This window comes from Vulpes vulpes, chromosome 14, assembly GCF_048418805.1.
Source record: "Vulpes vulpes isolate BD-2025 chromosome 14, VulVul3, whole genome shotgun sequence".
Classification (NCBI taxonomy): Eukaryota; Metazoa; Chordata; class Mammalia; order Carnivora; family Canidae; genus Vulpes; species Vulpes vulpes.
In genome coordinates this window covers 73936866-73964467 of record NC_132793.1, presented here as the reverse complement: position 1 = coordinate 73964467, position 27602 = coordinate 73936866, and the positions used below count along the sequence as shown (strand labels likewise).

General features: G+C 42.4%; 1 protein-coding gene across 4 annotated transcripts in view; it reads left to right on the top strand.

Moving 5' to 3' along the window:
• The window catches only part of RASGRF2 (Ras protein specific guanine nucleotide releasing factor 2), a 237337-nt gene extending 211617 nt beyond the window's left edge, over positions 1-25720 (top strand). For 3 of the 4 annotated variants that reach the window (XM_025998230.2, XM_072736877.1, XM_072736876.1), the window contains 9 exons: positions 675-787; positions 7710-7770; positions 8120-8223; positions 10852-10936; positions 13655-13852; positions 19455-19534; positions 20478-20595; positions 21182-21250; positions 25012-25608. In XM_025998230.2, the coding sequence (XP_025854015.1) occupies positions 675-787; positions 7710-7770; positions 8120-8223; positions 10852-10936; positions 13655-13852; positions 19455-19534; positions 20478-20595; positions 21182-21250; positions 25012-25104 (921 nt within the window). In that variant the 3' untranslated portion in view covers positions 25105-25608. Of the gene's footprint in view, positions 1-674; positions 788-7709; positions 7771-8119; positions 8224-10851; positions 10937-13654; positions 13853-19454; positions 19535-20477; positions 20596-21181; positions 21251-25011 lie in introns of all 4 variants that reach the window. The other variant, XM_025998231.2, reaches the window with a different exon arrangement.
• The last annotated feature ends 1882 nt before the right edge of the window (positions 25721-27602 follow it).

Sequence of the window (27602 nt, the reverse complement as noted above, 5' to 3'; positions counted from 1 at the left end):
AGCAGGCAGGCTCCATGCAGGGAGCCCGATGTGGGACTCGATCCCGGGTCTCCAGGATCACACCCTGGGCTGAAGGCGGCGCTAAACTGCTGAGCCACCTGGGATGCCCTGTATTGAAGTTCTTAATTCAAGTCACTGCCCAAATGACAAACTTTATTCTTAAATCAGATCTTTTTTTTTTTTTTTTAACTGTTGCTATGTCCCAGTTACTATCCAACACATGGTCCAGTGGGAAACCAGACCATTACTTCAGCCTTTACATACAGTAAAGATTATTGTAAGGGGCACCATGGGAATGTCAAAGCAAAGCCCTTTATTCCCTTGGGTTGACTAAAGAAGCTCCTGGGAGAAATTTTATCACCTCCTAGATGTGAAAGATGATTAGAAGTAAATGTGGAGGAGTAAAGGAGGAGGCACAATGGTCCAGGCTAAGGGAAGTACCTATGTCTTTGAGGAATTCCCACCCTCTGGGGAGCCTGTCAGAAATAGCAACAATAGGACCCCATCCCGAACCAGTGAACTCAGGATCTCTGGTGGGGAGAGCAGTCCTAGGGTCCATACATTTTAATTTCCATACATAGCTTCTAGAGAATTTATCATGAGAAATGGCGTCATATGGCATGGAGCTTAAACCTTCACAACTAAAATTTTAAAAGTTCCATTTTATTTTATAGGATTTTGAACTCAACAACGAACTAAAGATGAACGTTCTGAATTTGCTAGAAGAAGTTTTGCGAGACCCAGACCTTCTTCCCCAGGAAAGGAAAGCCACGGCAAATATCCTGAGGTAAAACACAGTTGCAGGTTCCTCCTAATGACATTGGTTGCTTTGTGCTGTGTTCTAGAAAATAAGATCCTATTCAACCAGAAAGGAATATCTTAGATTCCTGGGAGCAGTCGGGATTCTGCTGTCACTGTCAAATGTTACATATCATCTTCTCTCTTCTGGGGGCAGGTTGGTGTCTGCTGCCTCGGGAAGACTTGGCCTGGGAACATAACTTGTGTGGAGACAGGAGTGCAGTTGCTCCTCTTGGTGTGGCCAGACAGTGGTTCACTGCAGCACCAAAAGTGAAAAGGAGGAAGCCTTAAAGGATCTCTCCTGTGACCCCAGCAGGCATTGCAGACAGATGTTTTCCTACTATTGGTTCTAGTTGTTGATTGTAAGCTCGGGTGTATGAGCAGGGTTGTAGCATTTCTGTGACTGTCCCGTGCCCCTGGCTTGTGGATGTGCCACCATATAGTAGTTATGTGTTTTCCTTAGCTTGTTTCACAGGTCCTAGGCCAGTTTTACTGACGACTTCTCAGGTTAGGATTCCCACATCATGAGGTTGTATAAAAGCTTGTAGGTATCATAAAAGCTTGAACTTTGGGTTTCCCACGAGAGACTGTTAGTTTCTGTCATTACACCCAGCATTCAAGCAGGTAACAAACTTTTCTATAGTTTCTTGAACTGATGGGCAGACTTTTTTTGGTGCAGGCATTTTAGTTACAGCTTTCCACCTGATGCATGGCCATATCATCTGTCCCCACATAGGGATAGGAAGCCCAGCATCTATCTGTTAGACCTGATACTACTTTATCATTTTGACTTCTAGTTTCATCTTCATTTATAATCTCTTGAAGAAGTCCTTTCTTTCTTCTAACCTTGACTATACTGTTTCTTTGTTATTCAGAAGGGAGTCTATCTTAGCTCTACCATGTTTTTGGAAGTCACTCTAATGCAGGGATGCTGGATTTTGGTCTGTGACATTTTAGCAATTGGCTCATGAGTTATTTTTAGTACCATCAGTTCAAGATTCCATCACCAGACCCTTCTTTGGTTTAGGGGCTCTTCTGGGAGTTTATCTTAAGGGAGTTATCCCCTTAAGATAAATCCTATTTACCATCCCAAGTCTTTATTATTTATCAGGTTTAAGAAAGACATGTGCATCCTTTTTGTTGAATAAATGACCTGAGAATTAGAGGTGTGGGATCAATAAGAAATAGAAATTTTAGTAGATGGTACAGTTGGGACCATGACATGGAGCAGAGTCTGATTCTAACTTTTGCAGCATTCACAGGTATAATCTTGGTTCCGACACTTGGAGATGCCAAGTTTCTCAATGAGTCTAAAACTCAGTCCCCTCATTTTACAAATGAGGCTAGTGATACCTATTATTGAGTTGTTATGACAATTACATGATATAATATGTACAAAGAGCTTAACACAATGCCTGAAACATAAATGGCACTCATTTTACTGCTACACTTGTTATTATTATTTTTATTTACTCTGACAGTAACTCTTAGGAAAAATATTTTCTTCCATCAAGCTAATATGGCACAAGTAAAACCAAGCTAGGTCTTAATTAAACTCAAATTTCCTCAGGCTTCTTCACCTTGTCTCTACAAAAGAGATCATAATGACACTAAAAGCCAATTTAATATTGCACAAAGATATGAATGCAATAAAAAAAGAATTCAAATGTATACTTCAAGTGGATGAATTATTTGACATGGGAATTATATCTCAATGTAGTTGTTACACAAAAAAACTATAGTCATAACCCACTTGCTATTTTGCAAGAGGAAAAAAAGAAGTAAAAAAACAAAACAAAAATACAGTTCTACTGATGGGATGCTCCCAGCTGTCCACTCACACTTCTGACCTCTTTCAAAGTCTTCCCAAGATTTCCAGAAGTCCCAAGAACTGTGTGCTAGGAGCAAACCCAGTCACTTTTCTGCCTCAGCATCTTAATTCAGGTTCACTGCCCAAATACCACCTGAGGGAGAGACTTTATCAGTGCCACCATTGTTTCTGTCAAGAATGCTTTGTCTGGAAGATGGCGTGGAAGGTGAAGAAGGAAGCCCCTGCCCCTCCCAAAGCCAAAGCCAAAGCAAAGGCTTTGAAAGCTAAGAAAGCGGTGCTGAAAGGCATGCACAGTCACAAAAGAAAAAGGAAGATCCGCATGTCACCTACATTCTGATGACCCAAGACCCTGCATCTCTGAAGGCAGCCCAAATATCCTCTAAAGAGCACCCCCAGGAGCAACAAGCTTGATCACTATGCTATCATCGAGTTCCCCCACACTACCGAGTCAGCCATGAAGAAAATAGAAGACAACAACACACTTGTGTTCATTGTGGATGTCAAGGCCAATAAGCATCAGATCAAACAGGCTGTGAAGAAGCTCTATGCCATTGATGTGGCCAAGGTCAACACCTTGATCAGAAAAAAAAAAAAAAAAACAAAAAAAACAAAAAAACACCTTGATCAGGCCTGATGGAGAGAAGAAAGCATATGTTCGACTGGCTCCTGACTATGATGCTTTGGGTGTTGCCAACAAAATTGGGATCATCTGAACTGAGTCCAGCTGTCTATCAATCTAAATCTAAATTTTTTCACACACACGCAAAAAAAATGCTATGTCCTCTAAAGCCATTATTTCCCTATCAAAAAGCTGACAAAGATGCCACCTGCCTTAGGGAACTAAGCCAGACGGGCCCCAGAACAGCCTCACTCAACCCAGAGTCTTGGTGTTGGTCTTTTCCATCTTTGGTGAAAATAGCTCCTTTGGCTCCATCTTTCAGCATCACAATTCAAAATCCACCCAAAGAGCCTGCAGGGAATAGATATTTACACCATCCATTCTCCCCGCCCCCTGACCTATCTTTTTTCCAATGAGGCCAAGACAAAAGTCTTTGTTTAGCTCTAAGTACAACAATTAAGGCAGACAGATACCAGTGGGGTCAGCAGCCCTTTGGCTGAGCAGACAGCCATACCCTGAGTCCCTCTTGGGTCAGCTGGGTCTCCAAGGCACTCGCTTATCTTCCCAACAAGTAAGTGAATATATTTATGCAAAAAAAAAAAAAATCCTCATGCAAGAAAACTGACCTTTGATTGAAGCTCTCCTGCCAAGTAATTCATCCCACCTGTGTTAAGTTTCCCAGTCCCTGCCCCAGCATACACGATTGTGATTAGAGGAGGAAGGTACAGTAATTTGTTAGGATTTTTGATAACTTACCATACAGATACTTATGTTTATATGTATGATACTTACATATTTATATTTTAAAAATCATGTCAGAATGATTACCAAGTAGCGTAGGAAGGAAGACCTCTAAATAACCATCACCAATGAAATACCATCATTCATGAAATCTCTTTGTGAAAAAAATCTCATCATGGAGTTTTTGAAAAAGAAACAAATCAAAAGGATTTTTAAAAAGATTTTATTTATTTTTTTGACAGAGAGACAGAGAACACAAGCAGGGGGAGCGGCAGGCATAGGGAGAGGGAGAAGCAGGCTCCCTGTGGAGCAGAGAGCCCAATGTGGGGCTTGATCCCAGGACCCTGGGATCATGACCTGATCCGAAGGCAGATGCTTAATCAACTGAGCCACCTAGGTGCACATCAAAAGGATTATTTAAAAATTATCTGAAAATTGTAACATACGATAATTTTAAGAAATGATAATTATTATGGAAAATTATAAAGATGTTTCTGTTCATTTCTTTCTTTTTTTCTTCTTTCTTTCTTTCTTTCTTTCTTTCTTTCTTTCTCTTTCTTTCTTTCTTTCTTTCTTTCTTTCTTTCTTTCTTTCTTTCCTTCCTTCCTTCCTTCCTTCCTTCCTTCCTTCCTTCCTTCCTTCCTTCTTTCTTTCTTCTTTCTTTTCTTTCTGAAAGATTTTATTTATTCATTCATGAGAGACACAGAGAGAGAGGCAGAGGGAGAAGCAGGCTCCATGCAGGGAGCCCAGTGTGGGACTGGATCCCAGGACTCTAGGATCACACCCGAGGCCGAAGGCAGGCACTAAACTGCTGAGCCAACCAGGGATTTCCTGTTCATTTATTTCTTAATCTGGAAACAAACAGGGAATTATTTCCAACCCAAACCGGGAGATTTTAGTACTAAAGGTTTCCATGCCTGTGTGGACATCTGACTTCAGAGCATACGTAGCCATGGGCTCAAGTAATTCTGGAAGGAAGAAAAGCCATGTGCAAGAAAGCCAAGGAAGGAAGAGGTGGTCTGGCAGGTACCAGAAGGGGAAGCTACAAGTGATAAGACCATTCACAAAGTGAGGAGGAGCAGAGATGGAGGCACGTCATGCCATGGGCATAAGCCGGCCACTCTCAGTAGCAAGCAGGAAGCCCAGAGAGTGTGGACCAGTCTTCAGACAGAGGCCAATTGCTCTTGGCTCTGTTTTTAAGATTTCTACTGTTGATTTCTGATTTCTGTTTCTACTGTTTGATTTCTACTGTTGAAAGAGTCATAGAACTTGAAAAATCCCATTTCCTTTTAAATTTTTTATTTGGCATTTCATTTATAAATGCAGATATTAAGTTGATCATGCCAACTGGGAGATGTGAGAGAAACCCAGTATCCCGGAGTGTCCGTCAAAGCACTACGGCAGTCAGAAGACTAGGAGCAAGTCCATCCTCTATTAGAACTGGGCCAGAGATAGAGGGGCCTTCACATCTAAGGGAAAATTTGTGAACATACCCCCTCAGTGTATACAAGTTGTGGTTACGAGAGATAAAGACATATCACATTGTAGTTAAATGTAACCCTGACATTAGAGATGTATATGCAGTCAAGCTGTCAAACAATTAGATATGAACATGAACTGTATGCAAACATATATTACATTTATACAGTAAACTGAAAGCTTCCAATAATAAACCGCTTCTGTCTCACGTAGTCTCACAGGGGTCACTTTCTGATGAAGAAACTTAATTGGCATATCTAGTTTTTTGTCTTGTTTGTGAATAAAAACCTCCGATCAAGACTTCTATTTCTAAAATACTACTTCCTCTCCAACATTGTCTGACTGGGTGGCTTCTGAATCTCTGTAGATGTAGATTTTGGTAGACAATGAACATGCCGAAAAATGAAAAAAAAAAAAAAAAAAACCAAACCAACAAAGTCTGACCTCATGGGTGGTCAGCTGGAATAGGTTCAGGTCATGAAAAGGTGACCCCCAAGCCTCATAACGCCCCAAGCAACAAAGATAGGCACTTGGGAAAAGAAAAAATGTTAGATAATTTAACATGACCAGAACACATCTTGAAACATTAGTGTGAGATCACCGAGGAAAGGAACATTTGATAGACGCTAACTAACTCCTTGACCACTTCTTTCCAAGGAAAGACTATTGCCCAGCCTCGTAAAGAAAGATCTTTTCCATGGGTACACATAGTTATGTGGCCACCGGTCTCTCTCCAGGAACCTAGACTACCCTGGAAAGAATGACATAAGCTTTGGGAAAGAGTCACTTTTCTCCCTTGTGTGTAATCCTTAAGTGTGATTTAACAGTCTTTGGAGAAAGACTTGAGTTTGCTTATATTTTCCTCACCTTAATCTGCCTTTTATCATATGATGAGTATTTTTCTCCGCTCACAAATGATACGGCTCATTGCTGGCCAGAGTACTGCTACTCCTGTCATCTAGAAGGAATCTTCTCCCTGGCAAACAGCCAAGAGCTTTTGTAAGAGAGGAAGATAGAGGGAAGAGACTGGACGTTTTGGGATGTGTTCTGTGCTGGATCCTCAGAGAGGTGCCTTTATTTATACGCTTGCCTAGGACAAGCAAGGGCAGCAGGATAGCACAGCTGACCAAACGTTTGGGCAAGTTAGTTCCCTTGAACTTTGGTTTCCTCATCTGTAAAATGGAGATCAGAATGCTTACTTTGAAGGCATATTTTTATGCTACGAGAGAGTGTATATCAGGTGGCTCACACGTGGCTGGCGTGTAGCAGGTATATAGTAGCCCATCTCTGTTGATTTCATATTTTTGAAGGGGTGATTTTGTTTTCATCAATTCAGAGCACAATGGAACATCACATTGTAATTTCTTTGAAAACTGCCTTCTTCCAGCAGACAGTCTACGTGACCTGGGACTGTTTAAACATTTTAGTACTTTTAATATGCAATTGTGCCTTCATCTTGGAAAACTTAAAATGCTTGGCCCTGATGGTAAGTTATATAATCAATAAAATTCTCCTGGACTCTGAACTTCTGTTGGACATGAAATATCTCTCCCCCTCTGAAACCAGCACCCATTTCAGGGTTAATTAACTTATGCATTTATTCAGTCATTCATCACTGAAAAAAAATATTGAGAGCTGAATAACTGTGTGTGGGATGCTACAGCACCAAATGCATCTCAGGGAAGTCCATCTGGGAGAGAGAAGAGTTTACCTGCTGGCTTCTGCCTCCTATTGCTCAAATTCTTGCCCCTCCCCACCCCCACACCAAGACTTCCCTTACACTTCTGGTCTACGTGTAACCAGGGAGGAGGTGGCTCTGCATATTTTGCTTTGGCATCAGCAGGGAAGGGGCAGGGTGGGTGGTTGAGGAATGTGGATGGGGCCCCCAGGCCTCTTGGGATCCCCCACTGACAGTATTGCAGGATGCCTGAACTCACAGCACTGATCCTCTCATGCTCAGGCTTGCTTTGATGGTGGGTGTTTTGACTACCACCGTGTAGGTAACAAGTTGGATCCCTGGGATAAGTCAGCTCTCTCGATGATCCTCCTGTGCCTTTAACTGTGTGTTTTCCTGTTTCTTTGATTTCCCATCTCCAGGTCATGTCTCTGCAACCTCCAGCGGGCACCACAGCCTAGTGGACCCAAACCTTCCAACTTGCCAGCCAGGGAAAGTTGACATTTCATTCCTGGCGTGTCTGTTGTCTTTTCATGGAGGACATTTTTATTTATTTAATTTTTTAGGGCCCTTTCACAAGATGATCAAGATGACATCCACCTGAAATTAGAGGATATAATTCAACTGGTGAGTCCAGCCATGGTCCTATCCAGCACAATTATGTGCAGACTGCTTCTCAAAGGCAAGCAATATTATGCCCGTAACTGGTAACTGGGTGCTCGACCATAGTTCAATGAACCATAGTTCATGGTTCAATGAAGCACCGTGAGATTAACTAAATTTGACTTGGGGCTTAGCAGTTGGTCCATACTGTTAATGTCGGCTGATACTTCTGAGCTTTTTACCATTTTCTTCTGAGCCTTTTACCATTTTCTTCATAGCTAGAATTCCTGATGGACTTTGTACTGGAGTAGCTGTGGTGAGCTGCTGGGCACCTGCTCTAGGCGTGTTTCATTCCCACCTTCCTCTCTTGCAGACAGACTGTCCGAAGGCTGAGTGCTTTGAGACCTTGTCAGCCATGGAGCTGGCTGAGCAGATCACCCTCCTGGACCACATCATCTTCAGAAGCATTCCCTATGAGTGAGTGCAGCCCTCACAGCTGCAGGCCCCCTCGGGCGGGATCTGTGCACTTAGAGCTGCCATTGTTCCTAAGGCAGATGTGGGCACCAGAGGTGTGAGGTCTTCATCCTACGATTGTTTGATCCAACTTCAATGACTTTAGGTCCCAGTTTATGTTAGAAATATTGAGTTGGAAATACTGGGGGCTGTCCAGATGGCCAATCTTACGTTTCTTTATGTTTAGCGGTACCCATGGCATGTGAATTTCTTTGTACCCTCACATCCTTGCATTACAGAAACCTCAATATGGCTCCAACAACGGTTCTCAGACTTCATGGTGCCTAAAATTCTTTGGGAAACTTGTTAAAAATGTATATTCCAACATAGCCCCTGCAGAGATTCGGATTCTTAGTAGGATGGAGGCCCAGGAAACCTTCTTCATTGAGAACCCCATTGACAACTGAGTGATCTAAGACTGTACTTTGAGAAGCACTGATGTTGGGTAAAATCTGTAAATTCTGCTCCAGTTATTCATTCACCTCCATGAATCAACAAGTATTGCTGAACTTTGAGTCTCTACAACAGTAGAGATAGATTTCCAAGACGGAGCTTTACCTGGGGTGTGTGTGGAGAGAGAGCTGTGCTGTGTGAGCTGCTCTACGGTGAGCGTCCATATGTATCACCACTTTCAGTTTCTCACATAGAGCACGAGGGGGCCCTCTGGCCCCTTCCAGCTGCAACAGTCAGTAGCTCCACAAGCAAGGCCTTTGTTTGGACATACGACAACTGATGGCACACGTCCTTGAAATAGCTAAATGAAGGGTAAAGGAGGGGCTGGGCAAGAGATACAAATGTGACCCATGTCATGGGTAGAGAAGGAGGGCATCATGATGATGTGGGCTCAGACATGGCAGTGGTCAGAACTACAGCTATGTCAGAGAGGTAATAAGGGGCAGAAGATGCCCCTGCAGGGTTTTCTTTATGCATTGTATCTTCTCACCCTCCCCCTGTCTCTGCCCATGAACAAGAGGGGAGGGGAGCAAAATGTGACCTATTGGCTATACAGATGAATCCAGTAACTACTTGAAGACTTGAGGTAGAAATCAGAGTGCCATGGGGTGCCTGGGTGGCTCAGTCGGTTAAGGGTCAACCCTTGATTTAGGCTCAAGTATGATCTCAGAGTCTTGAGATGAAGCCTCACGCCAGGCTCTGTACTGGGCATGGAGCCTGCTTGAGATTCTCTCTTTCTCCCTCTGCCCCTCCCCTCCTTGCATTCTCTTTCTGTCTCTCTCTAAAAAAAAGAAAGAAGAAAGAAAGAAAAAAAGAAAGAAGAAAGAAAGAAAGAAAGAAAGAAAGAAAGAAAGAAAGAAAGAAAGAAAGAAGAAAGAAAGAAAAAAGAAAGAAAGAGAAAAAAAAGAAAGAAACCACAGTGCCTCTGCCTGCTATCTCCTGACTCCCCTCTAGTGCAGTGGGGATTTAGTGGGGAGATGAGTGTGATCACCATAAAGGAAAAGAAAGAGCAAAGGCCAAACCACCATGGTTGATCTCTTTCTGGGACTCTCCCTTCCACTCCTCTCCTCCCTGTGCTCTCTGGTGTGACCATCTACCAATTATTTTCATTTATGGAACTGGCACCCTTTTGTGTCCAATAGCCTTACAGAACTTGAAGGAATAAAAAAAAAACCTTTTGCAGGGACTCAGTCAACATTTCTGGATTAAGAAATCCAGAGTCAGAGTAATTTCTTTCTTTCTTTCTTTTTTTTTTTGTTAAAAGATTTCGTTTATTTATTCATGAGAGACACAGAGAGAAAGGCAGAGACACAGGCAGAGGGAGAAGCAGGCCCCCCAGAGGGAGCCTGATGGGGGACTGGATCCCAGGACCCCGGGATCATGACCTGAGCCGAAGGCAGATGCTCAACCACTGAGCCACCCAGGTGCTCCTGTGTCAGAGTCATTTCATTTCAGGTTACCTGTAGTCATGCCTATACAGAATACTTCCTGCATGCTCCAGCTTAGCTGTCCATTGCCCTCTGCGATCAGTGAAGTGAAAGAGCAGGGAGGTTGTTCAGAAGACAGACCTTCCACTGGGCTGAGCTCCTACCACTGTAACTGCCTTCACCATATGATGTGGTAGCAGCAGTGTTTATTCACCCTTCACTGTGTGTCCTGTTCTGGGCTCTGGGGAGAGCAAAGGAAAATCCCTGCCCATGGAATTGACATTGTCCTGGAGAATATCAGAGCAAAGTGGAGGAAAACACGTTATTCATCATTAACATTTTTCATAGTGATAGATTTTTCAGCCCTTCTACTAAGGCTTAAAAATTTTTTAAGCTGATCCAGGGAAAATAATCTTGGTTCCTGACTTGGTCCTTAGCCTCTTTACTCTTCTCGAATTGGTCATCATGTTCCAATTTCAGAGAAGTCTTTATCATGATCCTAATAAGGACAGAGTTCCAAACCTTTATAAGAGAAAGGTGGAAATTGAAAACCATTTTTCTATTTGGCATCAAGTGGTAAAATCGTGGAGATGAGCCAAAATTCATGTGAGAGGAACAAATTTAATGTATATAATATTCATGCTCATTGTTCGAGATTGTAGCCACCATTTAAAAAACTGAATTGGTTTTCTGTTCTCTTTTGCACTTACAGAGAATTTCTTGGGCAGGGGTGGATGAAGCTGGATAAAAATGAAAGAACACCTTACATTATGAAAACCAGCCAACACTTCAATGATGTGAGTAACCTAAAATTAAAACGTAAGGCATGTTATAGAAGATGAGTTTCAGGGTCTTAGGACTTCTTCTCTAAAATTAAGCAAATCTACTATCCACTCTTTAAACAAAACTGACAAAATGTTTCTTAAAAAAAAAAAAAAAGCTTGTATTTTCTCTAATTGCTCACAATGATGTAATAACTTCCAGTTAACTTCCAGATCTAAGAGATTCACTTTTGATGGTACCCAAGTCTGGTAAGTGCCCAGTGACGCATAGATTGCTGCTCTATTGTTATAATCATCATTACTTTGTGGTTATACATTGACTAGTTCTAATAGCACATGTGTCCCTGGTCTCTAGTGGTGCTGGTGACAGTAAGGCTGGATTAGTAGAAATCATCCCCATTATTACCGAACACTCAGGACACATGCATTCCATGGTTGGCAGGGACCCCTTGGAGCATAATTACAGTGTTACTGCAGCTGTGCACAATGGTGACCAGCTGTTGGTCCATCTCCCTGCCTTGCTTTTCTCCAGCAGTAAGACAGAGTTACTTTTATACCCACCAACTCCTAATTGGCTTTGTCCTAATGATTTTCATCCTTTGGCAGAACCACATAGGTGGGAGTGTCTTCAGGCCTGTCTAGGCAAAGGGAAGGATCCCTTTCCAGTTCTACTAAAATACAGTAAGAGGAATAATGATGATGTTAAAAAAGACTATCAGGATTCCCCGTGGGCAAATTAGTCATCCAGCATCAAAATACAAAACAACAGTGTAGATTCCCAAGACGGTGCTTTGTGCAGGGTACTTGCAGAGTCTGTATTTACTGAATGAATGTTCTCGCATTCCTAAAGGACAGGACGCATGACCCCTCTAGGCTACTGTCTGAGAAGCAGAGCCCCTGCTGCAGAAAATAAGTTTCTATGGTCTGTGCCATCCATACACTTGTGATATAATGGACAATCAAATCATAAGTTTCATCCCAGATTCCAGACCCACACGTCTCCACTTGGATGGCTACTTGCACCATGCCTTCAACAGATTGCAAATGGAACTCAGCATTAGTACCTCCTGGACCTGCCAAGCCTACTTCTTCATCTTACGCTATGTTCTTAGTCTTTCGTGGTGGCCCAGACCATGCACTGACCCAAGCACAGAATCTTAAGGTCATCTTTGACCCCTTCTCTGTCACCTATCCCACCTCACTCCTCAATATATTAGTGAGCTCTAAATCTACATATGCCCCAGACCCTTCTGTTCCTCTTCTTTCCTACTGCCATAACCTCGACTTGACCTTTCACCCTTTCTCCAGGAGCTCCTACATCACTATCTCCATGGTCATCTCATTGCCCCCAAACCCATTCTTCACACAGTGTCACGGAAATAACTTTTCTAAAAGACTGATTATAACACTTTCATGACAAAATCCTGTCAGTGGCTTTCCCTCACCTTCAGGATGCAGTTCCAGCTACTCAACATGGCCTACAAGAGCCCTGCCTACTGGGCATCTGTGTCTCTCTCAAGGCTTCCCTGTGCTCCTTAGACAACTGCCAGGTCCTTTGTTACACCTCACCTTCTACCTCTGTCCCTCTCCAAATGTTCTTCTCCTTTAATGGAAAGCAGTGGCTAATTCGTGCCCATCCTTTAGAACTCAGTGCAGGGATGACCTCTTTCTGGAAGCCTCCTCTCTACTAGCCAGATGCCCCCTGCTATCTCCAGGTCCTCAGATCTTCCATGTAGACTTAGCTTTGCATTTCACTACATGATTCTTGTCTGTGTCTGCCTCCCTTCACCTTTCCACCTAACTAGGCTCAGTACCTTGAAGTCAAGGATGCTGATTTATTTGTTTTTCCTGTTCTCAGAACCTAAAGAATGCCTACTCCATTCTAGGTGCTCAACACAAAATAATTTTTTAATGAATATGTACAGTGATAATTCTGAGACATCTAAAATACCTATGGAATGGTCAGAGAATCAGTATATTCGCCAAATAAAGTGTATGGATATAAGATTACAGACCCTGCTTTCCGTTTGTTAGTAATCAGGCCTCAAGTGTTCTTTTCCTTTCTGTATTCTAAGTGTTGAGCTGCTCCAGCTGCTTCTTTTTCTCTTGGTTTCAACTAATAGAATTATGGTACTTAGCCTTGAAACTATAGGTCCTATTAACTCTGGTGGGAAAAAGATCCAGTGAGATAAGATGGAGTGTTATCTCTTCCTCTGTCCCTAAATGTGTCTGACTTGAGAGCGGATCCGGTTAGAGTTTTATTTGACTGGGGGTAAATATGTTTTCTTATAAGAAGTAAGTGGGGCTTCCTGGTCCCCACATGTCAGGGGCAGAGAAACATGTGGAGAGGCTCCAAGGAGTGAAACCCATAACCCGTGAAGGTTGCCATTCCTCAGGGGTTAGCTCATTCTTTTCCATTTCCTCAGTGATTACTGGAAATAACTCCTGCAATAAATTACTGATTAAAAAAATGACCTGGTCCCCCAACACGTTGATGCCAAACAATCCCTCTGTCCGCTTCGAGGATGAACAGATTCCCATTAGTTTCTTCTTATTATTATTATTACCACACACACTTTAGTCTTTTAAGAAGGTTGGTATCTAAATAGGAACTTTGATCTCCATCCCTCTCGGCACCTATTTTCCTGACAGTTCTATGGTTAATTAGGCACTTTGCCTGAATGCGTTCCTTTGGCTCTTAGCTGGCGTCTCTTGGCTTTTCCATTGTCTCAGATGAGTAACCTGGTGGCCTCCCAGATAATGAACTATGCGGACGTCAGCTCGCGGGCCAACGCGATAGAGAAGTGGGTGGCCGTGGCGGACATCTGCCGATGCCTGCACAACTACAACGGCGTGCTGGAGATCACCTCAGCCTTAAACAGAAGTGCCATCTACCGGCTGAAGAGAACCTGGGCCAAGGTGTCCAAGCAGGTGAGCGCCTGCATGCCACCCAGCCTCCTGCGGAGAGGAGAGGCCCAGAGGAACAGTACTAATTAGGAAATAATTAACTCAATTGAGCGGCTCAGTTGCCAAAGAAAGGGGCCAGTGTGGGTAATTACTGCGTTCTTATCACTTCATTGATGCCACTCATGTGCCCTTCTAATTGGTTAATTTGAAAAGCAAATGCAACCCAAAACATGCATTAAAACATACACAGGGCACTGGGCGCCTGGGTGGCTCAGTTGGTTAAAGGTCTGCCTTTGGCTCAGGGCATGATCCCAGGGTCCTCGGATTGAGCCCCACATCGGGCTCCCTGCTCAGTGGGGAGCCTGCTTCTCCCTCTGCCCCTTACCCTGCTCACCTGTACCCAGGTGCACACACTCTCTCTCTCAAATAAAATCTTAAAAAATAAAAGCAAAACATATAGGGGGACAGCCTCAAATGGTGTGGTTGATAGTCAGGAGTTGTTTCCTGATTGAGGGAAGACACCTTGACTCCAAGTGAACGGAGCGATGTCCCGCGGGTCCACTCTTTCTCCCCAGAGTAAGCATAGAAATGCCATAGAGCCTCAGTGTTCACTTTTTTTAGTTGTTTTCTTTGGTGATTTATGTAGTAAAGTTTTGTCATAATGACTTAGGTGTGCAGAAAACGTTCTTAATTTTCTTTTAATTAGACTCAGCTTGTTCATGCCTGTCATTTTCATTCAGTATTTTTAAGATTCAAATGAAATCACGATCTCCCCTTTGCCCTTTCTCCCGGCCTTCTTCCCAGGTGTTGGGGGGTGTTGAAGGGAGGGCTCCTCTGGGCTTCTGGGAGCTCACATGCACCCACTGGTCTCCTGTTGTAGTCTTCTGCTGGTTGGTCACCGGGTGCAGGCTGCTGTGAATTGCATGTGCCCGTTGTATGTGTGTTCTTGCCTGGCCTGTCCAGAACAGGGTGGCTTAGCTGATCTCACCTCCCATTGGGCCCTCCCTGGCCTTCCCTGGCTCCTCCGAGCTGGGTGTGTCCTGCCTTTCCTACAGGCTGCCCTGCCCTTGGTAACGCCTGGTGGGCAGGCTAACTCTTCATCAGTAGATAACTACCTTAGCCCTCTCAAAGGGCACTGGGAGAATTTTCCAGATTCCTTCACATCCTGCTGGTACTAGAGGCAAATTCTTTTGTCTGTGAACAAAGTCTTGGACCTTGCAAATAAAAGCCACAGCTTTTATAAGTACTGTTTTAAAAACAAACAACACTTCTTATGCTGAGATCATTGTAGCTTCACATACGGTTTGGAAGAAATAATAGAAATCCCCTGCATCTGGCACCTCGTGCCCCCCAATGCAACCTCTCATGTAACTGTGAACATCCCAATCACAAAGTTAACATTGCTAACATCCACTAATCTTATTCAGACGATCTGTTTTACATATACTCATTTGTGCCTGTATTTACTTTTATGTACTTGTATTACCCTAGCAGTCAAGGTACAACGCGGTGTTCTTACCAGGATCCCTCCTGCCACCACCCTTTTAGTCATAGCCAGTTCCTGCCTGCCCCCTCCTTAACTCCTGGCAACCAAAAATCTATTTTCCATCTCTATAAAATTTCATCATTTCAAGAACATTATATAAATGGAATCATATGGTATGTGACATTTTGAGATTGCCTTTAAAAAATTCCCTTGAGATCCATTCATGTATCAATACTTAGTTTCTTGTTATTGCTAAGTAGTACTCATGGTATAAATGTAGGACATTTTAACCATTCACCCCTTGAAGAACATCTGGGTTGTTTTCCGTTGGAGCTGTTACAAATAAAGCTGCTATGCACATTCACATCTAGGTTTTGTGTGACTGTAAGTTTTCGTTTCTCTGGGATAAATGCCCAAGAGTGCAAATGCTGGATCATATGGTAATTGTGCATTTAGTTTTATAAGAAACTGTCAAATTCTTTTCCAGGGTGACTGTACCATTTTATACTCATATCAACAAAGTATGAGTGAACCAGTTTCTCCAAATTCTTGCCCGCATTTGGTGTTATCACTGTTTTCTATTTTAGCCATTTTGATATCTCATTATTGTTTTAATTTGCATTTTCCTAATGGCTAATGATGTTAAACATCTTTTCATATGGTGGTTTACCATCTGTTTATCCTCTTCAATTAAATGTCTGCAGCTCATTTTTTAATTGGATTTTTTTTTTTTTTTTTACCTTTGAGATCTGGGAGTTCTTTCTATATCCATCCCACTTTATTCTGTTGCAAAATTATTTTAGCCACTCTAGGTGGAGAGGCCCCAAGGAATGCCTTTCCATATAAATTTTAGTAAAACAATTATGTCTAAAAAACTTTACTGACATTTTTATTGGAATTTCATTAAACCAGTCAATTTGAGAACTGACATCTTTACCCTGTTGAGTCTTCCAGTCCACAAACACAGTCTGTCTCCCCGTTTCTTTAGGCTTTCTTTGCTTTCCTAAATCAGCATTTTGAAATTTTCAGCATGTAAGTCTTGTATAAATTCTTTAGATTTTTGTCTTAAATATTTCATTTTCTTTAGAGAAATTTTAAATGTTATTGTGGTTTTAATTTTGGTTTCTACACATTCGTTGTTAATATATACAAATGTCATTGATTTTTTGTGTGTGTGTTGGTCTTCTGTCTGCAACCTTGCTGAACTCACTAATTAGTTCTAGGAGCTTTTTTTGTAGATTCCTTGAGGTTTTCTACATACACAATTGTCACTTGTAAATTAGGAATTATCTTATTTCTTTCCAATTCATATGCTTTTATTTCCTTTTCTTGCCTTATTGCTCTAGCTAATCTTCTAATACTATGTTGAATAAGGGTGGTGAGAAAGGACATTCTTCCCTTGTTTTCAATCTCATAAGGAAAGCATTTAGTCTTTCACCATTAGGGATAATGCTAGCTATAGATGTTTTGTAAATGCTTTTATAAAATTGAGGAAACTACTCTCTTCCTAGTTTTTTGAGAGATTTTATGATGAATGGGTGTTAGAATACTATTTTTAGTTTTAATTTTTTTTTAAGATCTTATTTACTTATTTGAGAGAGAATGAGAGAGCATGGACAGGGGAGAGGGGCAGAGGGGAGGAGCAGAGGGAAAAGAGCAGCAGACTCCCCACAGGGCAGGCAGCCCAACTAGAGGCTAAATCCTAGGATCCTGGAATCCTGACTTGAGCTGAAGGCAGGCGCCCAACCAACTGAGCCACACAGGTATCCTTAGGATACTGTTTTTAAAACGGGCTTCAAGCAGCTATTTCAGAATCTAAAAGCTGGACACTGATGCCCCTGTTGTGGCTAGATTTTGCCTCCTCCTAAAGCGATGGTAGCCTTAGCCGTTGGGCACAGGATACAAAGAGCATATTCTCCTGTCATAGATATTGTCACACTTCATCAAGATCAGCAAGTCACACTTCTGCCTTCTCTTTAATTCTCCTTCCCCTATTTTTTTTCATCTGAGTTGATACCAAGAGATTCTTAAATCATCTTTAAGAAAATATTAGGCCGGGGCGCCTGGGTGGCTCAGCGGTTTGGTGCCTGCCTTTGGCCCAGAGCATGATCCTGGGGTCCAAGGATCAAGTCCCACATCAAGTTCCCTGCATGGAGCCTGCTTCTCCCTCTGCCTATGTCTCTGCCTCTCTGTGTGTCTCTCATGAATAAATAAATAAAATCTTAAAAAAAAAAAAAAAAGAAAATATTAGGCCTCTGATCCAGCAATTGCACTACTAGGTATTTACCCAAATGATACAAAAATACCCATTCAAAGGGATACATGCACCCCGATGTTTACAGCATCATTATTAGGATAGCCAAATTATGGAAAGAGTCCAATGTGCATTGACTAATGAATGAATAAAGAAGATGTGGTATATATATATACTGCACACACACACACTATACACACACACACACACTAAATTGGAATATTAGCAATAAAAAGGAATGAAATCTTGCCATTTGCTATGACATGGATAGAGGTAGAGAGTATGCCAAGGAAAATAAGTCAGTCAGAGAAAGACAGATACCATATGATTTCACTCATATGTGGAATTTAAGAAACAAAACAGATGAACATGGGGGGAAAAGAGAGGAAACTAGAGAATAGACTTAACTATAGAGCACAAACTGAGGATTACTGGAGTAGAGGTGGGAGTCAGGGATGGGTTAAACAGGTGATGGGCATTCAGGAGGGCACCTGTTGTGATGAGCACCAGGTAGTATATGTAAGTGATGAATCACTGAATTCTACACCTGATACTGAATGTCAATTAACTGGGGTTTAAAGAAACATTTGAGGAAAGAAAGGAAAATATTAGGACTTTCCTGTGGTTGACTTAAGTGAGATTCATGTCTTTGACACGATGCGGCTTTAGGAATATCTGATGATGGAATAGGGTGATAAGACTAATATCGAAATTTTTTTTTTCAAATTTGAATATACTCCGATAGAGGCATTAAATAGAATATACTATTTCAACCACATGTATGTGTCACTTGAAGTGGCTTTAGGATGAGTGAGGGACTATCCTCCAGGGCCTAGAACCTCAGTCTAGTCACCATAGGTAGTGCCTGGTTGTAGGTAAGTTCCACTTCAGACACTCTCATCATACCATACTGTCTCTTCTTCCGATCAGAGTCCTGTCTGGGAAACATCCAGAAGGCCTGGTGGAATGTGCAGTCTGGAGTCCACCAAATTTGGTCTGTGACTATAGGACAGACTATATTTCTGCAGCTTCTTTCTCCCCAAGGATAGCTCTGGGTCTGGCAAGAGGCCTATCCAGCCCCATCCCATTTCCCCACACCTACATCCCTGCCAGGCCTTGCTGGCTGTCTTCTTTCAGAGTCCTCAGGAACCAGGATGGAGAAGGAAGCCCTTTGAGTCATTCTGAAAGCTCTTGTGAAGCATGCAGCTCCTCTCCAGATTGAGGCAAATTAGTCTGAGGTGTTGCAGCTTGGGCATTCCAGGTGCCTTTCCCTGCCAACCTGCCCGGGCATCGGTATTACCAGGAATGCGTCATCACCCCCAAGGGCCACCCTACCATTCTCTCATGTCCATGGAAGAAACTCCATATCAATATCAACAACAGTTTTATTTCTTGGTAAATGTCACTTAAACTTTTCTAACAAGTTGATGAAGATGATCACAAAACAAAGGGTTTGTAGCAGAAGATAGCCAAACAACCAAATCTGTGTTTGGATGATTTGGAAATTAACACCCAAAAGATTTACCATGAAAACCACCTGACATGAAACCTCTCCTTTAATATTCTGTAATTCAACATGTGCTTTATCAAGTCTTTAAATCTCTAAATTTCTCATGCATTGCAATTTTTCATTTTCCTCTTTTTGACTAAATGAGCAGTGTAGTCAATTTCTCTTCTTCACATGCTTGTTTCTTTTTTTAATCAATCAAATTAGATGATAATGCCCCATGTCTGTATTTTGAAAATAGTATCATATCACAACAGTCTGACAAAGGTATCAGCACCTGCAACTGTAGAAGGGAATTGAGGATCTCTTAGTAACTTACCCATCTTGTCAAACCACAGGAGTATTTTTATGACATGCTAAGTCATTTGTTTCTTTCTAGACAAAAGCTCTAATGGACAAGCTTCAGAAGACCGTTTCATCTGAAGGAAGATTTAAAAATCTCAGAGAAACCCTTAAAAAGTATGTTTATCTCAATTATTAAGTTATTCACAACTCAGAAATATATCTTAAAAATGTATACAGTATACAAATAGTGGCCTACATCCTACTTGAAAAAAAAAAAAACAAATGGGAAATGACTTCCATCATCTAGGTATTTTCCTGATTTTTCTTTTTATGCATACAGTAATTGTCTTGTAAACAGACACGTGGCATGCAGACTATCCCAAATAAGAAGAAAATAACATCAGCTTTTACTCCAAAATAAAAGCATCTTTTACTATAAAAAGTTTCTTGATTTGGTATTTATTAACCTAAACACAATGAGGAGACTGTGGTTTGCATAGTTTGCCCAGCATCACTTAGCAAGTGTTCTTGCTGGGACTCAGACCCAGTTCTCTCTGGTTCAAAAGCCTGTGTCCTCACTCTTGACTCTGAGAAGACCAAGGTAACCCCCTAAAAAAAAAAAACAGAGAAGGCATCGCCTTAGAGTGCAATGGGGATATCCATTAACATCAAATATCATCTTGTAAATATTGAAATGTTACCTTGTAAAACATTGAAATACTAACCAAAACAGAAAACAAGTTTTACAAGCTCTAACCACATTGATTTTTCTTCCCAGTTCTTTAAGCTTTCTGCATGCTCTTACTCCTGGGAGAAGTATGGCCAGGTTACAAGTACTGCAGCCAAGTACTGCTAAGCACATATTTTGTATTTGTCTGCAAGACATCCTGTTGTTTGAACATGTCTCAAGCACATTGTAAGATATGGGCTGTAATTTTCTTTTAGATTCTGTTGTGAGATGTATTGGAAACTCAATATCAAGAGTATGTTTGGGAAGACGGAATGATAAGGCTTTATTCTTCAGGATTGAAGCAGCATAGTTGTTTCCTGTGAAACAGGGGAGGGGAATCACTGCTTGTGTGAATGAGTTTGAGAACAACGTCTCTTGGTTTTGCAGCTGTAACCCCCCAGCTGTTCCTTATCTGGGGATGTACCTGACAGACCTGGCCTTTATTGAAGAAGGAACACCAAACTTTACTGAGGAAGGCCTCGTTAATTTCTCCAAAATGAGAATGGTAGGTGATAATTTCATCGTCCGCCTGATACAGCGATTCCAGTGGCTTATAGGGAAGAGGCTTAGTCAGGGAGGTCACTGCTTTTGCATTTTGAGGCAGCGGGGATAAGGGACACTGGGTTTAATTAATCTGCTGTGGCTGATTGAAGTGATTTTCAGCAGGGTTGTTTCAGCTTGCAGCCTGGGCAAAGGGGTGGGGAATAAAGCTCCAGGGACGACTGTCGAAGACAGACCAGTGACACACAGATGTGGAAGGCTTCTTGCTGGACAACCAGGTTCTGAGCACCAAGATAGAAACAAGGAGCCCAAGGACAGTAATGCCCCAAGCTTGCCACCTCTGAACTTGAGGGCACACCCAGTGCCAGCTGTTCCTCTGATTGTGAATTCAGTGTCTTGCTGCATTTCACGTGGCTCATTGAAGGGCAAGAAAGCCCTGGCTGGGCATAGAAAATGATAGGGCAGGGCTCTGACCCTTCCCTGGGAGGGGAAGTCAGCCCTTGCCTACTTGTGAGCAGGGCCAGGAAGAATGTGTGGCGATACAAGGAAATATTTTTGCTTTGCTTTTGTTGTTATTGTTTCTCTATTAGATATCACACATCATCAGAGAGATACGCCAATTCCAGCAGACTTGCTATCGAATAGACCATCAGCCAAAGGTAATATCATGTGGTTGTTAAGGGGACTAATAAAGAAACAGTGGGAATTTATGAATTAGAAACAGTGGTTAAGTTGATTGATAATATCTAAAGCTGACTCACAGAAAAGACCAATTGAATAGACAAATCTTTGGCAACTCTGATTAAGCAAGCAAGCAGGCAGGCAGGCAAAAAGAACATCAATTTATCAAGTTCTATCTGTTGTATATTCTGTATTCTCGTGAACCTGTCTACACCATCACCACCCTGGTCCAAGCCACCAATTATCTGTTACCTGTCTACTTGCATTCACTCTAGAATGCAAAGTCCATTCTACAAATTGCAGTCAGATAGAACTCTCTGAAACACAGAGGAAAATGTCCCTTGCATAAAATATTTCATAGATGTTTCATTGCTCTAGGATGAAGAAAGAAAAAGTCTTGATGTATCTCATAAGTCTTAGATTATATGGCCCCTGTCATCTTTCAGGATGTATCTCACATCATGTACCCCCCCCCCCCCTTCTTCCTCTGTTACAGCCACAACTGGCCTTTCTTTCTTTCTTTTTTCATTTTTAAATAGGTATTATTTTTTAGAATCATTTTGGCTTTACAGAAAAATTGAGAGGGTAGTACAGAAGATTCACATATAACTCACAGCCATGTTTTCCTTATTATTTCATGGAACTTGACAAACTTATTGTGAAACCCATAAGTCAGCTTAGATTGGCAAAAAAAAAAAAAAAGACAAGGATTTTTTTTGGAAAAAATAAGAGCTTTTCCTACCAGATACACATGCATTTCCTAAAGCTATAGTGAATAAAACAGGACTACATTGGCATAAGAATACAAATTCAGTGGAGTGGGATGTAGTCCAGATACAGATTTTGTCTATATGAAAATCTAATATGGAATAAGGGAGGCATTTAAAGAAAGTGCCAGAAAGAAATTGACCAGTCAAGTAAAAGAATAGGAATTTTGGCTCTACAGCTGATAAGTAACACACGCAGAAAAAGTCCAGATGAGTTCATATCCTAAATATAAAAACAAATATTAAATTATTTGCATAAAATATAGTACAAAATATTCACAACCTTTAGATTTGAAGGATCTTCCTAAATACAGAACATATGAACTGTAAGACACAAGCTTGAATAAGTTTGCTGCATCAAAATTAAACTTTGGTATGACAAAATGCAATTATTTAAAAAGCAAAAATAAAACCAGTCAACTAGGAGATGATTGTTTTGAAAAAAAATTTTTTTTTGTGAGAGAGAATGAGAGCAAGAATGGGGTGCTGGGTGGGGCAGAGGGAGAGGAAGAGAGAGAGAAAATCTTAAGCAGGCTCTATACTCAGCACAAAGTCTGACCAGGGGCTCGATCTCACAACCCTGAGCTCTTCACCAAAATCAACAGCTGGATGTTTAACTAACTGAGTGACCCAGGCACTCCTAGGAGATGATAATTGTAATACGTAGAAACAAAGAGACAGAATGAAAGTCTTTCTATAAGTCTGTAAGAAAAATATAAACAACTCAATCGAAAAATCAGCAAAATTATGAACAGGTGAACTCACAGAATAAGAAACAAAATTAGCCAATAAATATTTTTTAAATGCTTAACTTCACTAGTGAGAAGGGGAAACACAAATTATAATGAGGCATCATTTCCACCTTATAGATAAACAAAATTTTAAAATACTGGAAATCCCGAACATTAGTTTGTGCACAATAATACCAGGTACTGCAGTTTCAGAGGTTATTTTGCATCACCTGTTAGAATTAAAAATTGATGAACTGAACAACCACAACTCTTCTACATTGCTGGCGAGAATAACATGGTTCATCCACTTTAGAAAACTGTGTCCTGTGGATATTTCTTAAAACATTAAATATGCATCTACCTGATGACCCAGGAATATCCCTCCCAGGTATTTATCCAGGGGCACATGACAACATGGCCACTGAAAGTCTTGTATGAAGTGTTCATAGCATTTCTTAATAATAGCCCCAAACTGGAAACAGCCCAGGGGTCCATAAATAGGTGAATGGATCGACAGATGTTGTGTGTCTCACAGGAGACACAACAACAGGGCAGACTTGTGATACTTGCCACAACCTGAAAGGACTTCAGAAGAGCACACTGGGTGAAGGAAGCTAGACACACAAGTATATGCTGTAGGGTGTTATACTATATGTCGGCAAATTGACTTTACATAAAATATTTCTTAAAAGACTAGTACATACTGTATGCTTCTGCTTCTATAAAGTTCTCGAAAAAAGAAAAGAAAAACACACACAAAAAAACCCAAATTCTCGAGTAGACCAAACTAATGCGTGGTAATAGAAATCACAGCCATGGCCGCTTCTGGGAGCAGACAGGGAAGCTGAATGAGCACTTCCTGGGGGAGTGGGGTTGTCCAACTGTGATATCGATGTAAAGCTGAGCGGACCATGAGCTATGCCTACGTAAGTTTTAGCTCAATAAAAGTAAAGAACTATTTCCACAGAAATACACCAGGCCCCAACATTCTTATTTTAGTGTCATTTCCTTTCCTTTCACTTCTCACGTCCACTAGAAGTGAATGCACGTCTCCAAGGAACATTCCCCTGTGAGCACCAAGCAAATGTGCTAACGAGGATTTTACTGTCCCTTTGTGTGATAGTGAAATGTCAAGAGCAAACACCCCTCTCTATAAAAAGTTGTTGACTAAACTGGTGGATCACATATTAGTGCTGCACAGCGTTCACACTCTGTGGACCGATGTGGGGAGCTCTCCCTGCCTCACAGTGGAGATGTGAAAGCAGAGTAAGATGTACCTTAGGATTACAAGGGGAAAACAGGTTTCTGTAAGTACATGTAGGATCTAAAGAGAATGCAAACCAAATGGTAGCAGAGGCGCCTCTTCAGGGAAGTGCCTGGGGTTAGGAGCTGGGAGAGGATGGGAAGTGTATGGCTGGCTGGCTGGCTTTGCCTCCCTCCCTCCCTTTCTCCTCCTCCTTCTTCTTCTTCCCCTTCGGCTTCTTTTTTTTCTTTCTTTCTTTCTTTTTTCTTTCTCTGTCTCTTTCTCCCTCCCTTCCTTCTTCTTCTTCCTCTTCCCCTTCTTTCCTTTCTTTCCTTCCCTCCGTTTCTCCTCCTCCTCCTTCTTCTTCCCCTTTGGCTTTTTTCTTTCTTTCTTTTTTCTTTCTCTCTCTTTTTCTTTCTCCCTCCCTTCCTCTTTCTTTCTTTTCTTTTTCTTTCTTTCTTTCTTTCTTTCTTTCTTTCTTTCTTTCTTTCTCTTTCTTTTTCTTCTCTTTTCTTCTTTCCTTTCTTTCCCTCCCTCCCTCCCTCCATTTCTCCTCCTCCTCCTTCTTCCCCTTCATCTTTCTTCTTTATCTTTTTCCTTCTTCCTCTCTCTCTTCCTTCTTCTTCTTCTCTTTTCTTTCTTTCCCTCCCTTTCTCCTCCTCCTCCTCTTTCTTCTTCTTTTTCTTCTTCTTCTTCTTCTTCTTCTTCTTCTTCTTCTTCTTCTTCTTCCTCCTCCTCCTCCCCCTCCCCCTCTTCTTCTTCCCCCTTCCTCATCTTTTTCCTTCCTTCCTTCCTTCTTTTCTTTTTCTTTCTTTTCTTTTCTTTTTTTTCTTTTTTCTTTCTTCTTTCCTTTCTAATGAGAATATATTCATGATCTCTTTTTAAAAAGTCCCGTAACATTTTTAAATGCTCGAGGGGTCATGTGGAGTTGTGTCAGACTGCACTGGGGGGACAGTGTTCGGAGCGAGCCCACGGCCGGCGTTTCCCTGTTCCTCCAGGTCACCCAGTACCTGCTCGACAAAGCCCTCATCATAGACGAAGACACGCTCTACGAACTGTCCCTCAAAATCGAGCCCCGGCTCCCGGCCTGAGGCTGGGCCCCCGCACCGTGCATGCCCCGCCCCGCGGCCTCCTCCCTCCTCCGGGCGCACCCAGGCCGCCTCCAGCCCGCGAAGCCCCCATCCTGGGCGGGAGCCGGACGCTGCAGACTCGGGGGTGGGGGGGGGGGGGTGAGCCGAGGGTGCGCTTCTCCGGGGGCGCCGCGCCGAGCAACCGAGCACCACCCTCCCCCGGCCCGCCCGCCGCCTCCGGAGGAGCGTCCAGAGTGGCCGAGGCTCCGTCTGCGGGGCTGGCGCTCGAGCAGCCCCGGCGTCCGGCACGTGCATGGTTCGGGCGCCTCCGAGCTCACGTGGGAGGAGCCGCACCGCCTGCAACTGCTGCTTTGGTCCGGAGGCAGCAGGCCCCGGGACACCCGAGGGCAGGGAGCGGACTGCGCATGCGTGGGCCACGGGTGGCTGCAGGCGCGCCCCCGCACCTCCCCCGCTTGCCCCCTGCCCTCCCCACGGTGAAGGCGGATTTCTCTCTCTCTCTCTCTCTCTCTCCTTTTTTTTTTTTTTTTTTCCTGATTTGCACAAACCATTTTTACGCTCCCTGCAAATACTGGTTGTATTTTCTAGAACGTTGTTCAACAGGATTTTCTCTTGCAAACCCACACGTCTGTGTGCTGTTGGTAGACAGTCCTGCACCGGTCATCCTTGGTTTTCAATTTGGGGATACTTCTGAGGGAACACATTCCATGTGTGGGGGGACGGGGACCCACCGCTCAACAGCGCTTGCATCAGAAGACGCAGTGCAGGGGTCGCCACTGCCCGGGCCGGGAGGTGAGGCGGCTTTTTCCAGGATTGATGGTTGCTGCAGAAATAGGGCTATCTCGCGTTCACCTCCCTCTTCTCTTCTCAGGGAGAGCTCTGCTTTACAAGAAGAAACAGCAAAATACAGAGTTCTTGGTACCTGAGCCTATTGCACCTGCTGGTTTCTCTTGGAGGCATGAAGTATATTGATGCTGACAGTGAAAAAAAAAATTGACCTGTCTAGCTGTTTTCCCTCCTTCTTTGCACTTTAATTCTCTTGTTAGAACTAACGGCTGCCTAATACGTTCAATGTGCCGGCTCGTAAGACCCAGTGGAAGCACTAGCGTTCCTAATGTACCATAGAAGTGGAAAATGTACATTTTTCCTGCATGGTAAGGGCCATCTCTGTACATAACTATCTAGTGAGATACCAAGTAAGTAAAAGAAACTATTTATAATATTTGAAGACCATTCCAAAAAATATTTTCAATAGCTCATATTAGCCAACAGTGTAGCACTAAACCCCAGGAGGGTTACTAATGAATGCTTTCTTTTTTTCTTTTTTTTTTTTTTTAAAGTTGCTTGTTTGTTCTCTTTAGTTTCAAATAAGAGGTTGATGCATCTTGATGCATGATAAGAAGCATGGGTTGTCTGGATCCTAACTGCATAACGTGCAATTTATTTCACAGTGTTCACAAACTGAGGGTTTGAACTAATATATGTCAACTGCAAGACCTCAAGGTCTTGCAGAAGAAAAGGAAAATAAAGGTTAACTTTCTTGGCTCAAAAACACAGTCTTGGAAGGTGGACTAAGCCCAGGAAAAATCAGTGACAGCACCACACACATCGTAGTTTCAGGCAAAACAAACATGTGGGAAGGTCCATGCGCTCTTCTTTGAAGCCCCCCAAAGTTTCCCAGGGGCGAAGAAGTCATTCTGTGTGCACTTTCCCGGGAAGTTTGGACCATTATTTCTCTAACCCAAATGTTGCAGGGGCACTGCAGCCATTCTTACTAAAGAAAAATGAGAGACCGAGGAATTTCCAAATGCTCCTCCCCTTTCTGGGAGAGCCCAGGTTTCCTCAACCCAGTGACAAAGGTTTCTGGGGTTTTCCTGTAGAATGTTGTAAGCGCCCCCAGTGGTCAGCTATAGGAACCATCAATTGCTATGATGACCTTTAGTGTTTTATTGAATTACACGCCCCTCCTGCTTACTAGAGTCGGAAACCTTGCTGGAACTGCAAGAGAGAGAACTCTACCTCCAGGGGTGCTCCTTTTGATGACCTGCACCATTTCTGCACCATCTGGGATAAGAATGTGCATTCTAAAAAACCTCAATTTGGTCACATTTAAAATCGCCAGGAGCAACTTGTAGTGCTTTTGATTGTTAAGGCACCCATCCTCTTCTGCCTTTCAAGTGTGTATTTAGTGTTGCACTGTGCACTCCCAGCTGTGTCTGCCTCTATTCCATTATATGAGACCCACTTCTAAGACTCAAAGGCAGGTCAGCCCCCAACAACCAAATAGCAAATACTTATATTATCGCAAAATTAACCTAGAAAATCAGAAGTAAAAAAGCCAATTTCATGCTTTCAGCTGAATACCCACATTTTGTACTGTCAATGAAATTACCTTGGGACTTTTAGGGGATGCCTTTCGTTATTAGCTAAGACATCCAGTTTTGCTGCAGGGACAAATCTCTTACTTAAGCCAATATATTATGTGACAGATTTAGGCATGA